Source organism: Notothenia coriiceps, unplaced genomic scaffold (assembly GCF_000735185.1).
Source record: "Notothenia coriiceps isolate Sejong01 unplaced genomic scaffold, NC01 NC01_scaffold00031500, whole genome shotgun sequence".
Lineage (NCBI taxonomy): Eukaryota > Metazoa > Chordata > Actinopteri > Perciformes > Nototheniidae > Notothenia > Notothenia coriiceps.
This window is the reverse complement of record NW_011364201.1, coordinates 32,277-45,827: the sequence shown is the minus strand read 5'-3', so window position 1 is coordinate 45,827 and position 13,551 is coordinate 32,277. Positions and strand designations below refer to the sequence as shown.

General features: G+C 41.7%; 2 protein-coding genes across 2 annotated transcripts in view; one reads left to right on the top strand and one right to left on the bottom strand.

The window, feature by feature from the left end:
• The window catches only part of cdkal1 (CDK5 regulatory subunit associated protein 1-like 1), a gene marked incomplete at its 3' end in the record, with an annotated part of 132,645 nt that overhangs the window by 93,493 nt on the left and 25,601 nt on the right, over positions 1-13,551 (top strand). Inside the window, exon 6 of the mRNA XM_010788027.1 lies at positions 6,273-6,439. Within this exon, the coding sequence (XP_010786329.1) occupies positions 6,273-6,439 (167 nt within the window). The remainder of the gene's footprint in view (positions 1-6,272; positions 6,440-13,551) is intronic.
• Positions 4,724-5,207, bottom strand: LOC104960073 (dynein heavy chain 12, axonemal-like). Its single transcript, XM_010788026.1, has 2 exons — positions 5,027-5,207; positions 4,724-4,952 (listed from the first exon to the last, which is right to left on the bottom strand). The coding sequence occupies exons 1-2, from the start codon at positions 5,192-5,194 to the stop codon at positions 4,779-4,781; spliced, it is 342 nt and encodes a 113-aa protein (XP_010786328.1). The 5' UTR covers positions 5,195-5,207; the 3' UTR covers positions 4,724-4,778.

Genomic DNA, 13,551 nt, shown 5'->3' with positions numbered 1-13,551 from the left:
TGCGGTGATGAAACGCCATATCATGGATTATTTCTGAAACAGTATGGAGCTCAAAGGCTTTCTCTCTTGCCGGTTATACCACAAGGTGAGTTCCTTTTGATTTCCTGCTTCTTCACACACATGCTCTGTGCAGTACAGGTTAGCTCTGAGTGTTAGCGATGCTAATGTAAACACCGACCATATTACGTCCAAAACAGTCGGGCATTGTTTCTGATAGCAACTTTCTGATAGTGCCGTGGGTCCACATTTCAGATATTACGTCATATCGGACGCAAATCTGGATCAGCTCCCTTGTACCCCCGTTTTTAGAGATTGGGTACGGAGGAAAAGAGAGGGGGTTTTATTTTCTGGCGCTGCGTGAGTTCCCTGACACACCGGGGACACATATTATTTATGTATAAAAGACATAAAAAAGTGCATTTTGCATGATTGGTGACCTTTAATATAAAATAATATTTACCGAGGGTTCTGCGGATCAGGTACAGCTGGTCCATGTCAGACTTTCCGGGCCACAGTGGGACCCCCGACAGCAGCTCAGCGAACACACAGCCCACCGCCCACACGTCCACCGGGGCGCCGTACTGCGTGTCGCCCACCAGCAGCTCGGGGGCCCGATACCAGCGCGTCGCCACGTAGTCCGTGTAGTAATCACAGGGGCCCGCTGGGGGACACAGAGGATATATATAACTGTCAAGATCTGTCTTTGTTTTCACGTTTTACTTTGAAAGGTGTTCACCCCCTTTCTAATGTCTGCAGTTGCTTCCTGTCTGTGTTTTCCTTCCTGTCTGATTGTCTCATTGGCCCAATTCCAAACCACACCCTACCCACTCCCACTCACAGCTCAACGAGGCTCCCTCCTGTCAGATGGAGGGAGTAAATACAGCGGCAAACGGAGGGGTAGGGTGTAGGGGGCAGTTTGGAACTGGGCCTGTTGCCCTTGTGTTTCTGCCTTCCCTGCCCAGCTGTGTCTTGTCTTGTGATTACCCTTGTGTATTTAGTACATACTCACTGAGTATCCGGGCGAATCCGAAGTCGCAGAGTTTGATGACCTGCTGTTTGGTGATCAGGATGTTCTCCGGCTTCACGTCTCTGTGGATGCACTGCAGACACAGGAACACATTCATTCATATTCATGCTGTTTATATTCCCTATTNAATGTGTGTGTGTGTGTGTGTGTGTGTGTGTGTGTGTGTGTGTGTGTGTGTGTGTGTGTGTGTGTGTGTGTGTGTGTGTGTGTGTGTCCGTGCATGCATAATGCATGCACGGACACACACACACACACACACACACACACACACACACACACACACACACACACACACACACACACACACACACACACACACACACATTTAACCACACAACAAACAAGTATGTGGCAGATACTTGGAGTAATGATTATTTGATATGTGTGTGACTTTTGTCAGACATGCTGATGGTGTTATTCTTGGACAAAGAAAAAAAATGCGGCTTCTACACACACCTAGCTGTGCCTGTTCTCTCTCTCTGTCTATCTCCCCCCTACCTATCTATAGCCCCAACCCTGAAAGCTCAGACCTGAAGAGAAGCTTAAATTCATCTTTAATGTCTTCCTGTCCTGCCCTCTTTCCATCTGCCGTTTATTCCCTCCTCCTGGGACCGTGTTGGTGCTGCTGTGTCAGAGTTCACTGAATGTTATTAGCTTTTAGGGAAAGTGCCCTGCTCTCCTCCCTTGTTTACAACTGCTCCAACATGAACATTCATCATAACGTGACATGGAAAAATGGTGAGGTGAAGGGTTGCCGAAACTTGCTGTTATATCAAGGGATACAACTTGTAATTATCAGTTTGTAAGAGTATTACTGCAATAGTCATATACTACTGATATGTTCTTAAATGGTCTCCTTTTGACATCAGCCAGAGGTCAGGGTAAGCTACAGAACAGCGACTAAACAGATACGCTCAGTATCCTGATTGCTTAAGGATACTCCTGCAGAGCACATACTCCCTTTTTACTAGAGCACCTTGAATTAAAACGATACCCACATTGAAATTGTTGTCTTGACATTATGCTTTCTACTATTTTAACGCATACATTTTGACAATCATTGCACATTTAAAGTACAATATCAAATGGAAATGTTTAGGTTTAAACATTTCTCCTGTTGTGAATAATTTGTTTGTAGTAATCTTGCCATGACTGATGCACAGACGCATTTCACCCTGCACCATGTGACCCCTCTCTCCACTGCACACATACCAAAACCAGAGGAAGCAGCTGTGTAGTGTGTATCAGAGCAGATAGTGAAGGGAGAGCACGCTAACATTTCCTGATGAAACGGCCACCTTTTCTCTTTCTGTGGCCAACAATAACTCCATTGGCACACCTAATACAAAAGGGACAGAGAAGCAGGCCACAGGGGGGGAATAACTGGGCATGTTATTGAGTTTATCTGGACATATAGGTATATATATGTGGCCTTGACTAAACACCAGACCATTTTCCAAAGCATCACCCTGTTCAAAACACAATTAGCACAGGGATCACAAGATGCATTTCCTTGCAGGCAGTACACAAGCTTGCTCACTTGGCAGCAATATGTGTTTGGAATCACAGGAATGTTGTTTTGAAAGGAACCAATTCAGCTCCTATGCCAATTTATTGCAGGTCTGGCCCTGTATTAGGAGAGCACTTTGCCAACATTATTCTGGGACAGAACTGTTACGTAGGAAGTGATGCTGTTGGTACAGTGGGTGTAGGAATATTCTCACTCCTGGGATGCAGATGATGCATGCGGGGTTAGACACTGGCAGATGAATTGGCAAGCTGACATTAGCTGACCTGGGAATTGACCATCACCACCCTCCTTCAGGCTAAAAAGATACAAAAGATGTGTGACAAGGTAGCAAATCAAACATGGTATGTTGCTAAACAAAGACACTCAGTCATTATGACTCAATGGTGGCTGAAGATAACACGTCTCTGCATAAAGCTTTACCTCCAGTGAAGATCTCAAGGGGTGAACACTTGATGGGTATCTGTGTCTGTTAAGTGTGACATTGCTAAAACAGAGCCTACATTTAAAGTAAAATACATTGAGTTAATAAATGCTAAAGACCATTTAATGAACAAAGCTATTACTGAGTATCTGAAGAAGGTGAAATATGATTCCATTAACTGCATACTGAAGCAAATGAATATCACTTCCTGAATGCATTCTTGTATAGAGTGTGGGTGACTGAGTGCATTCGTGTGTGTAAGCCTTTAGATCTGATCACGTGTGATTGATTGATGTTTCTGACTCCAGAAACCATTAGTGCATCTTAATGTCAATGACGATGAGCTTCGGAAACTCTTTCACTCCGGACAATTATACTGTCATCATCTTTAATCTATCTAGCCTATGCATGTCTTTAAAACACAGTTTTTTCTCTCTCTCTCTCTCTTTCTCTCTCTCTCTCTCTCTCTCTCTCTCTCTCTCTCTCTCTCTCTCTCTCTCTCTCACACACACAAACGGTCCACACACACACACAAACGGTCCAATTAGCCAAACACCATCTTTACTCTCTGAATGACCACATGCATCTTTCTGTCTGTCTCTGCANTGCATACATCAAATATAAAACAAGAAATCTATAACAAAAAATCTTTAAGGACACCGTAATAAAATAATTAAATAGCAATAAAATAAAGCAGTAATTTACATGGAAATAGAATGCTATGAATGAATTATAGGATATAAAATATGAAATATGAAACAAGAAATATGTGCAGTAAGCAGTATGAACATTGTGTGCATTAATGTAATGCATATTGAGACTACGTTGTGGCTGAGGTAAGTGATGAGTGAGTGACTCATCTTAATGCATCAGTTATTCCTGTTTTCCTTTTGATATGAGAGTGGTATCTAATAATGGATGGTGTCATACCAGTTTCCATGGTCCATATACTGCCGAAAAAGCTCCACAGGTGGCTGCGCTCCAAACTGTTCCAGTGCAGGCATGTTCATGTCATCCACAAAGATGATACACTTCTTTCCCATGGGGGGCCCGAACACTCCCTTCCTTCTCTTATCCAATCTGGACATGATGATACTCTAGTATATGCAACAAATAAAGAGTCAAATATAAACTTTTTTTTAAAATTAATTATCACTTTTATCTTATCTTGCACTTTATATATCATAGCTGCTACATTGTACTGCCATGTGGTAAATGCTTGTATGCTGCTCAGGCTCTTCCTGCATATCATGTATTTATTTTTGCTATGTATATAAATTTCCTGTTCTTATATGTTGTATGTGACGGGACTACGGATGGAAATTAGCTAAAAGCTCAAATCCGGTTCATTTACACAAGTGTTCATCAATGTGCACTGTCCTGCTTCAAATAAACGATTAAATTAAATGAAATATAAAATGAAACCTTTGCCATGTCTTTTTGTTTAAAAGAGGACATCTAATAATGCTTCTCAAGTGATTCCAAAAACTCTGCAAGAAATTCTTCTATCCTTGCTTCCTAAATGCTGACCTGAGTTTGGTTGGCGCTAGTGCGAGCTGAAAAGTTTATAAAGAAGGGTAGATACTGGTCTTTGTCCAGGTTGTTCAGCAGCTTCTCTTTTACATACACTGACTTCCCAGTGCCAGTGGGACCAACAAATAGGGGAGGCCTAGAAAAAACAGAGGAGAGGTGTAAAAATAAAATCCAATTTAAATAAATCCAGGGTGAGTTAGACACACCATTTTGAAAACAGCTTATATGGTACATGTCAAAGTAAAACAAAAAGGCACTTGTATGTATCAGTGACACAAGAATACTAACACTCCGTATCTGATGCAGAGGTCCATGAGGTAGGTGTAGCGAACTGTATCTATGGTGGGAACAATGATCTCCTGCACTTTGGTGTTTTTGTCCCCCAGGTTGACATTTTTTATGTTATCATTCCAGTGAATCCAGCGGCCTCTTCCTTTAAACTGTTGAAGAGATACAATGATTTACTGATTTAAACAAAAGCAAAACATCTCTGAATTATGTTTATACAAATTACCTCATAGTAATAGTCATACACCAGCCCTTTGTCATCCATTGGACACTCCCATTTTCCCACAGAGGCTGGGATAGGATTTTCTGCTTTTCCTGACACGATCACCCTGAAGAACTCACTAAACCTCTCTCTGCTGTCTGAGTCACAGCTGCCACCCACACTCCACACCATGGAGAAGGAAAAAGCTGCCTGCAATCATAAAGAAACAGAAGTGAAGGTGTCAGGAAAAATGTAATTTAAAGGTCACCTATCATGCTATTCTTAGGCAATAGCATAGGTCTCAGATATATACAAATATATAAAAAACATGTCTATGAAGTGTTTTGCTCAAAATACCAAAGAGATCACCCATTTTAGCCATGCCTCATATCCCTCTATTTCACTTCCTGTTTCAAAAGTGCTGATTTGGGGTATAAAGCTTTAAAAAAAAAAAAATTGATTTAAAAAAAAGGAGGGGGCTGAGCTCATGCGGGATCCTGCAGCTACCGTCTAAACTAAATACTGCGGTGATGAAACGCCGTATCATGGATTATTTCTGAAACAGTATGGAGCTCAAAGGCTTTCTCTCTTGCCGGTTATACCACAAGGTGAGTTCCTTTTGATTTCCTGCTTCTTCACACACATGCTCTCCAGTACAGGTTAGCTCTGAGTGTTAGCGATGCTAATGTAAACACCGACCATATTACGTCCAAAACAGTCGGGCATTGTTTCTGATAGCAACTTTCTGATAGTGCCGTGGNCTCTTGTAAATAGCCTTTTTTTACACAGCTTATTTATTGATTACCTAAATGTCTAAAAAAAGGAATTTGAACCTGAAGAAAGCCATGCTCATTATCAATACAAATTCCTTTTTTTAGACATTTAGGTAATCAATAAATAAGCTGTGTAAAAAAAGGCTATTTACAAGAGTTAGTTCTTAGAACCGATTACACGTTCAAAGGCAACATAAATGATTGGTTTCTTCCAAACAAATGACGCGTGCTTATCAGCTGCTTGCTTCCAAAAACACTAGGTGTATCTGCAGGTACAGTTGGATGAGCCATTATCAATTGATAATATACTGGTCAGTTTGTTTATGGAGAAGCATACTGTATGAACAATCTGTATCACCACTGATAAAGCATATCAACTGACTCGCAAGATGTCAGAATACTACAGATCAAGCTAATTTGATATATTTTTCAAAACTATAAAATAACAAAGTTAGATATTAAGCATGTTCAATTCTTGTTTTCCTGTCTCTTTCCAGAGGGAGTGTGTGAGATCTGGTTGACCAGTGAAGACACAGGTGCCTACGGGAGAGACATAGGCACAGACCTGCCCACACTGCTGTGGAGACTGGTGGAGGAGATCCCTGAAGGAGCCATGCTGAGGCTGGGTATGACCAACCCACCGTATATCCTGGAACACCTAGAGGTATGCACAGTACATGTTGACCCATTTCAGCCAGAAGTACCATCAAACAGAATACATCACCACTGATAAATACAAACTAAAAATAATTAGGCACGGCTGAGTTTTGCTATTTTTGTTACTGTTTTGTTCTTGTCCCTTTGGTCTGATGTACTATCCCATTCTTCAAACTAATAATATTGCTTTGCCTAGATTTAATAAACGTAATGCCTGTCTGTTTTGCTTACCAAGCATTTTAGCTGCAGCGCTCATACTGCACTCATTAGTGCAGTTCATTCTCTTCTCTCCCTAATGAGTCAATTACGGACCATTGTGTCCTCTTTAGCAACCTCGTTTTATCAGCCATTATTGTCTTCCCTAATGGAACAATGGACATTGTTTTCTCTTCTCGCTCCCCATTTCTCTTTTTGACCCCCTCTCTCTTTGTATGTTTGTCTCTGTCAGACATGCGTTTTCCATCATTTAAATTACTTTTCTTGTACTTATTGTTTCTTGAACTGTTAGGGTGACAACATACTATTAGATTTGATCACAATGTTCCTCTAAAAATGTACAAAAGGCATGCCCAGTCTCTGCTTTTAGTCAACACATACAGAGAAAAGAGAAAGGAAAACAACTAAACAGAAACCGCTATTTAAAAATTGCCTTACTTTGTCCCAATTATTTTAGAGTTGTCCAAGTTCAGCCTTGACACACACATTGAGCCTAGAGGATAGTAGAACTCTGTGACACGGAGGGTATGGGGACATGGGAGGGTTTGAGTGACCACAGCTCATTTGCCCAATTGAAATGAATGTGCAAGATAAATTACTGAAACCTACATTTAATTCTGTAATCATATTGTTATTCTGCACAATTATATTGTTATTCTGTACAATTCCATGATTTAGAACTAAACTGAGGGTTGAGTTTTGCTAACGTTGAAGAGGGTTCAATGTTGGTCACTGGATCTGCAGCATATGTGTGTCTGCTCTATGAAAATGGACCTAAATGTAGCTCTTATCTCTCTTGTGTGGTGAGTGACATAGAATATTTGAACAACTGTCAACATATCATGGCTGAAAACACTTATTGTTGCCATCGGACTCAGCAGTATGGCTGTAACTTTGTACATTTGAGGCAACTTAAGCAGATAAGTAGAAAAGGATAATCACAAGAAAAGAGGGAAATTGAATACGACAATTGTATGTGTATGTCAGGGGTTAGCTTCCTCTTTTTTGTCTTTGGTTTATTTTTCACAATCATTTTTAACCATCAAGTAATATTGTTTATCTTCCCTGTTAGGATTCACAGTCTCATATCTGAGGAAAATGGTTTGGAAAGAACAGAATAGGGGACAAAAAAAAGACTGCTAAGAGGGCTGATATAGGGTTATGGTAACCTATAAAACTACAATGAAACCAAACTTTTAGGTAAAAAAAAAAGAAGAAGCCAGTCCAGTTCACAACAGATGTACTTTTGATTCCAACAATCTGTAGAGATTTCGAAGTCATAACTAAATGAAATGAGGGCAGAAATTGGGGATGAAGGCCCGGGGGTAGAGAAGAGGGCTAAAAAGAAGTGGGAAAGTGCTGTGGGAAGCAGCGATGGTGGTTGTAATTAACCAGGGGTTAATGGAGGTGGCTAATTGTCCCCCACATGTATAGGTAGGGTTTCTGCTTGGCTACATTACAATTAAAAAACCACCCTCCTAATGATAGGGAATAACAATTAACTGATAATTAGAAATATACTAGGATGACACACTAGCGTTGTCTGTCTGTGTGTCTGTGTGTGTGTGTGTGTGTGTGTGTGTGTGTGTGTGTGTGTGTGTGTGTGTGTGTGTGTGTGTGTGTGTGTGTGTGTGTGTGTGTGTGTGTGTGTGTGTGTGTGTGTGTGTGTGTGTGTGTGCATGCTAAGAATCATCTCATATGCTACCGGCCTTTTCACTCCTCACATCCATGCATTGAATTGAATTATATCTTTTTAAGCATGAATTCCTCAGTCAATTAACCTACATAAAGAAGATAAGGGTGCTTTACTTTTACTTATCATTGTCTTTTGTTGCTCCTGTCCCCCATTTACCCTTAATCATATCTTCTCTTTCCACTTCTCCCCTTCCTGCCCCTCTCTACACACACTTTCCCTTTTTTTTCTTTTCTAGACCTACTTATAAACTTTCCATTCTGGCAATGGTTGTGAGCTCAATCATTAACCAAGAAACCTGGCATATTATCTTTTCAACAAGATGTTTTTAAAAGTGTCCTTTTTACTCTTCCTTGAGTCTGAGGTCTCATTTCTTCATCTTTTTGTCCTCTCTGATACTTTTTACTCCCCTTTCTCCTTAGAATATTGTATTTCTGTAATTCTTCATATTCTTGTTTTCCCTGTTGTAATTCTGTCATCACTTCCCCTACCTTTCAAACTTTAGTTTTTCTCTTTGTAATTACTCTTTTTTCACTTCATATTTTTTCTCTTCTCTCCAATTCCTCTCGTGGTGGTGGCAATCACTGAAATAAGAACGGTGTAATGATGATTAAGGCCGAATCTCTGAAGTAGCTTTATCCTTCATCTTAAGTAAAGGCCAAATGATATCCTGCTGTCTCCTCCTTCGGTGAACACCAGTGCTTATATAACAGCGTCATACTGAATGGCTTTGATTGAATCTGAAAAGGCCAAGCAACCTCTCCACTTCTTACTGAAAGATCACCCTCTCTCCCTGAGACCAACATTTTTGCGCTGTCTCCCGCTGTCACACCAGAACACACAATTTCTTCCAACGTGCTGCCGGTTCTTCCTGACAGCCTCATAGCACCATTTGCTGATTGGAGCAGTTAAAGGCCCAATCGCTATCATGGGCCACTTGTCTCTGACATTTTAGTTGATTGCATTGTGCAGTCACTGGACACTTTTACTGGAGTAGTTGCAAGTAAAAAAGCATCTTAGTGTTTTTTTCTCTCTCTCGAAATGTTATATTTTTAAACATTTTAAAATAAATCTGTCCATCCATATAATCGTCTGTCCATTTACTGATTATACTGTAAATGATTGGCTTGAATGCTGTCAAAATGTTAACAGTAGGTCATCCTATATTGTGTGTGTGTGTGTGTGTGTGTGTGTGTGTGTGTGTGTGTGTGTGTGTGTGTGTGTGTGTGTGTGTGTGTGTGTGTGTGTGTGTGTGTGTGTGTGTGAATGCAGATACCTGTGCACGAGCGATTTTTGCGTGGGTGTATGTGTGTGATTGAATCTAGCATGCTAGGAGACTCAGTAAATGAGGTGTGAAAGTAGCCTGCTCGTACGTAGCAATCGCTCAGACTGGGATGGATGAAATAGCAGTTGTCTATTAACCATCCTCTGCAGAGCTTATTTCAGTTCAACTAGAGATTCATCAGATATGCTGTTCTCATTCAGTAGTCTGATGCGCTAGCTTGATGTAAAGCATTTTTTTGCTTGCATCATTCAACAAGCATCCAAAACAGTCAGAAAAAATGCTACATTTAAAGCATTTGTAGGCAAATATGTGTGCTAACCTCTGCGTGGGCTGATATTATTCATACCCAGGACACAAGCATTGACACACATGAATACACACAGTCACTGACAGACACAAACGGATCTCTCACCTTCACACTCCGATATTCACTCTAGCACAGCTGTATGAGCAGACACTCTGACACACCCTCTCAGACCATTTTCATTTGAATGAAGCCTTTGGGAGCCCCTCTACATTAGAGGCCTAATGTAGCATTGTGTGAGGGACCCAGCGACAAATGAATTATCATAGTAAAGCTATTCTGATGTTCCTCTGAATGATGAGTCCAGACTTACTGCGGTGAATTAATAATTGTTGTGTAATACAACTTCATACAGTCATCATAATGAGGAAGATGCTTAATAGTACAGTATTGGCAATACATTATTTTCCACAAAAATCTGATTGCACACAGCACAATACAGTGTGCCATTAAAATGCTACTTCTGCACTTAATTTCCCATTTTACTGTGCAATACACAGGTTCCATCTGCACTCTGTGTGGTACAGCAGGCCTCAGTATACCCTCCAGGGAAAATTGTGTGAAGTGTTTGAAATGTTTAATACCATTGGGAGTTGAGTTTCTCTATCTGCTGCTGAACACAGTTCCCACCGCCTGTGTGTTTGTGTCAATGCACACACACGGGGACCCAACGTATTATCCTGGGAACAGCTTGTAGAATCATTTCCTCTCCAGACTCCCCTGGGTGAACCCTGCTAATACTCTTGCGTGGGCTCGTCTGTGAGTGTGTGTGAATGCAGCTAGTTGCTACTTGTTCTGATTTGGCTTCAGAACATTCACTTGAACCAGACTGTAACCCGTCTGCAGGCTGCCACTCTGGGGAATCTGCCTGTGCCTGTGTGTTGTTGTGATGCAATCACCCAAGTGTCCTTATCCAATACCACCATATATGAGGAAGAATGTGACATATACTAATAATGACAAAGAAGAAAGATTTATTCATCTTTTCCCTAATATGAATTGATGTAAAACCCTTGATTTCTAATGTGTCTGCTTCAGAAATATATTTTTGTTTATAAGTTAAAAATGTCTTCCCCAACAATTTCAACAGTTTTCTTGCTGTGAGTGCCTCCTCTACATCAAGGTTGATGTTTTGTTTGAAAGAATAGTCTGTTGACTTTATTTTGTCATTTTTTAAATGAGTACAAGACAAAGTATGAGACCGTTTTTCCATGTTCTTGAAATTATTGAATGTTTTGTCAACAGGTGTCTTTTGTTCTGAACGTCATTATGAAATATGTTTTGTGCAAGCAATTTTTCATCAGTCAAGTCCTTCCTCAATGTAGGATCCAACAGTATTATAATTCTTACACTACCAAAAAGTATAAATACATTAATCAATGTGAAAATGTATAGTATATGTAAACATTTGCACACATCTGACATGTTTTGACCGCATTTCATTACATTGCATTTAGATGACGCTTTTATCCAAAGCGACTTACAATAAGTGCATTCTACCAAGAAGATACAAACTTGAAGAAAACAGAATCATATAAGTACATCAGGTTTCATAGAGCCATACCATTTCAAGTGCTACTCAACTGGCTTTAGATAAGCCAGTCCTTTGTTAGTATATAAGTGCTTTGTTAATAGTTCTATCGCTCGAAGTGGAGTCAAAAGAGATGAGTTTTCAGTCAGCGCCAGAAGATGTGTAAGCTTTCTGCTGTCCTGATGTCAATGGGGAGCTCATTCCACCATTTTGGAGCCAGGATAGCAAACCCACGTATTTTTGCTGATGGGAACTTCGGTCCCCCTCGCAATGCGGGTGCAGCGAGCCGTTTGGCTGATGCAGAGCGGAGTGCACGTATTGGGGTGCACAGTTTAACCATGTCCTGGATGTAGGAAGGGCCAGATTCATTCACTTCAAGACTGCAAGTACCAGTGTCTTGAAGTGGATTCTAGCAAGTTACCGGAAGCCAGTGAAGGGAGCGGAGGAGCAGCGTGGTGTGGGAAAATGTTGGAAGGTTGAAGACCAGACGAGCTGCTGCATTCTGGATAAGCTGCAGAGGTCGGATGGCACATGCAGGTAGACCAGCCAGGAGGGAGTTGCAGTAGTCTAGGCGTGAGATGACGAGAGCCTGGACCAGAAGCTGCGTCGCTTTCTGGGTCAGGAGGGGACGTATCCTCCTGATGTTGTAAAGCGTGTATCTGCAGCAGCGGGTTGTAGCAGCGATGTTTGCAGTGAAGGACAGTTTGTTATCTAGGTTCACACCCAAATTCCTTGCAGTCTGAGTCGGGGAAACAACAGAGGGGCCGATGTTGATTGTTAGGTCAAGAGTGGGACAATTTTTTCCCGGAAGGAAAAGCAGTTCAGTCTTGTCAAGGTTGAGCTTGAGGTGGTGAGCAGACATCCACTGAGAGATGTCTGCTAGACAAGCAGAGATGTCCGCTAGACAAGCAGAGATGCGTGCGACGACTTGGGTCTCTGAGCGGGGTAAAGACAGAATTAATTGGGAGTCGTCAGCGTAGCAGTGGTATGAAAAACCATGCAGGCTAATGATGACAGATCCGAGCGAGTTTGTGTACAGGGAGAAGAGGAGGGGACCGAGAACAGAGCCCTGAGGGACCCTTGTAGTTAATTGACAAGGGTCGGACTCCGATCCTCTACAAGTTACCCTGTAGGTGCGGTTTCTTAAGTATGAGGTGAGGAGGGAAAGTGCAGAGCCTGAAACTCCAAGTTCTTGGAGAGTGCGAAGGAGGATCTGATGGTTCACCTTGTCAAATGCAGCAGACAGGTCCAGAAGGATGAGGACAGAGGAGAGGGAGGCTGCTTTAGCCGTGTGCAGTTCCTCAGAGACAACGAAGAGAGCAGTTTCTGTGGAGTGACCTGCCTTGAAACCAGACTGGTTCGGATCATCAAGGTTGTTCTGACTGAGATAACAGGAGAGTTGTTTAAAGACAGCGCGTTCAAGTGTTTTAGACAGGAACGGGAGGAGAGAGACAGGCCTGTAGTTTATAACATCAGACGGGTTGAGAGTGGGTTTCTTTAGGAGAGGGTTTACTCTTGCCTCCTTGAGACTGTTTGGAAAGTGACCAGAAGTTAGAGAAGTGTTGATGAAATGGGTGAGAAACGGTAGAATATCAGGAGCGATAGTCTGAAGGAGGTTTGAGGGGATAGGGTCCAGAGGACAGGTGGTAGGACGGGCAGAGGTAATGAGGGTAAGAACCTCACTTGGAGAGAGAGGGGAACATGAGGTTAGTGTGTTGGTGAAGAGAAGGTCTGGTGACCCCTTTAATTAGTTAAAGGTGACATGTCATGCTTTTCCGGTTATTACCCGTCCCCTTGTGTGTTATGAAGGTTTTTCTGCATGTAAACGGTGTGCAGAGTCAAAACCCTTAAAGTACACCCTGTAGCGAGTAAAACTCTAACACAGAAAATACCTCCCCAAAACGCCTCGTTGGTGAAACGTCATCATCCATTTGATTCTTCCGGGTACGTGCTTACGAAAGCACGTACCCGGAACTAAATGGGCCAATCCGTGGAGGNATTATTATATAGCGCCAAATCGCAACTGAAGTAATCTATCTACGGTCACTTTTCGCATTGAACATGTGCTCTTTTATTAAATAAACTAAACG

Excerpts from the sequence above, each read along its gene's own strand:
- LOC104960073 (XM_010788026.1), bottom strand. The coding sequence starts at position 5,194 with ATGGTGTGGAGTGTGGGTGGCAGCTGTGACTCAGACAGCAGAGAGAGG. Across the intron at positions 4,953-5,026 it reads TGTATGACTATTACTATGAG|TTTAAAGGAAGAGGCCGCTG; the intron begins GTAATTTGTATA and ends TCTCTTCAACAG.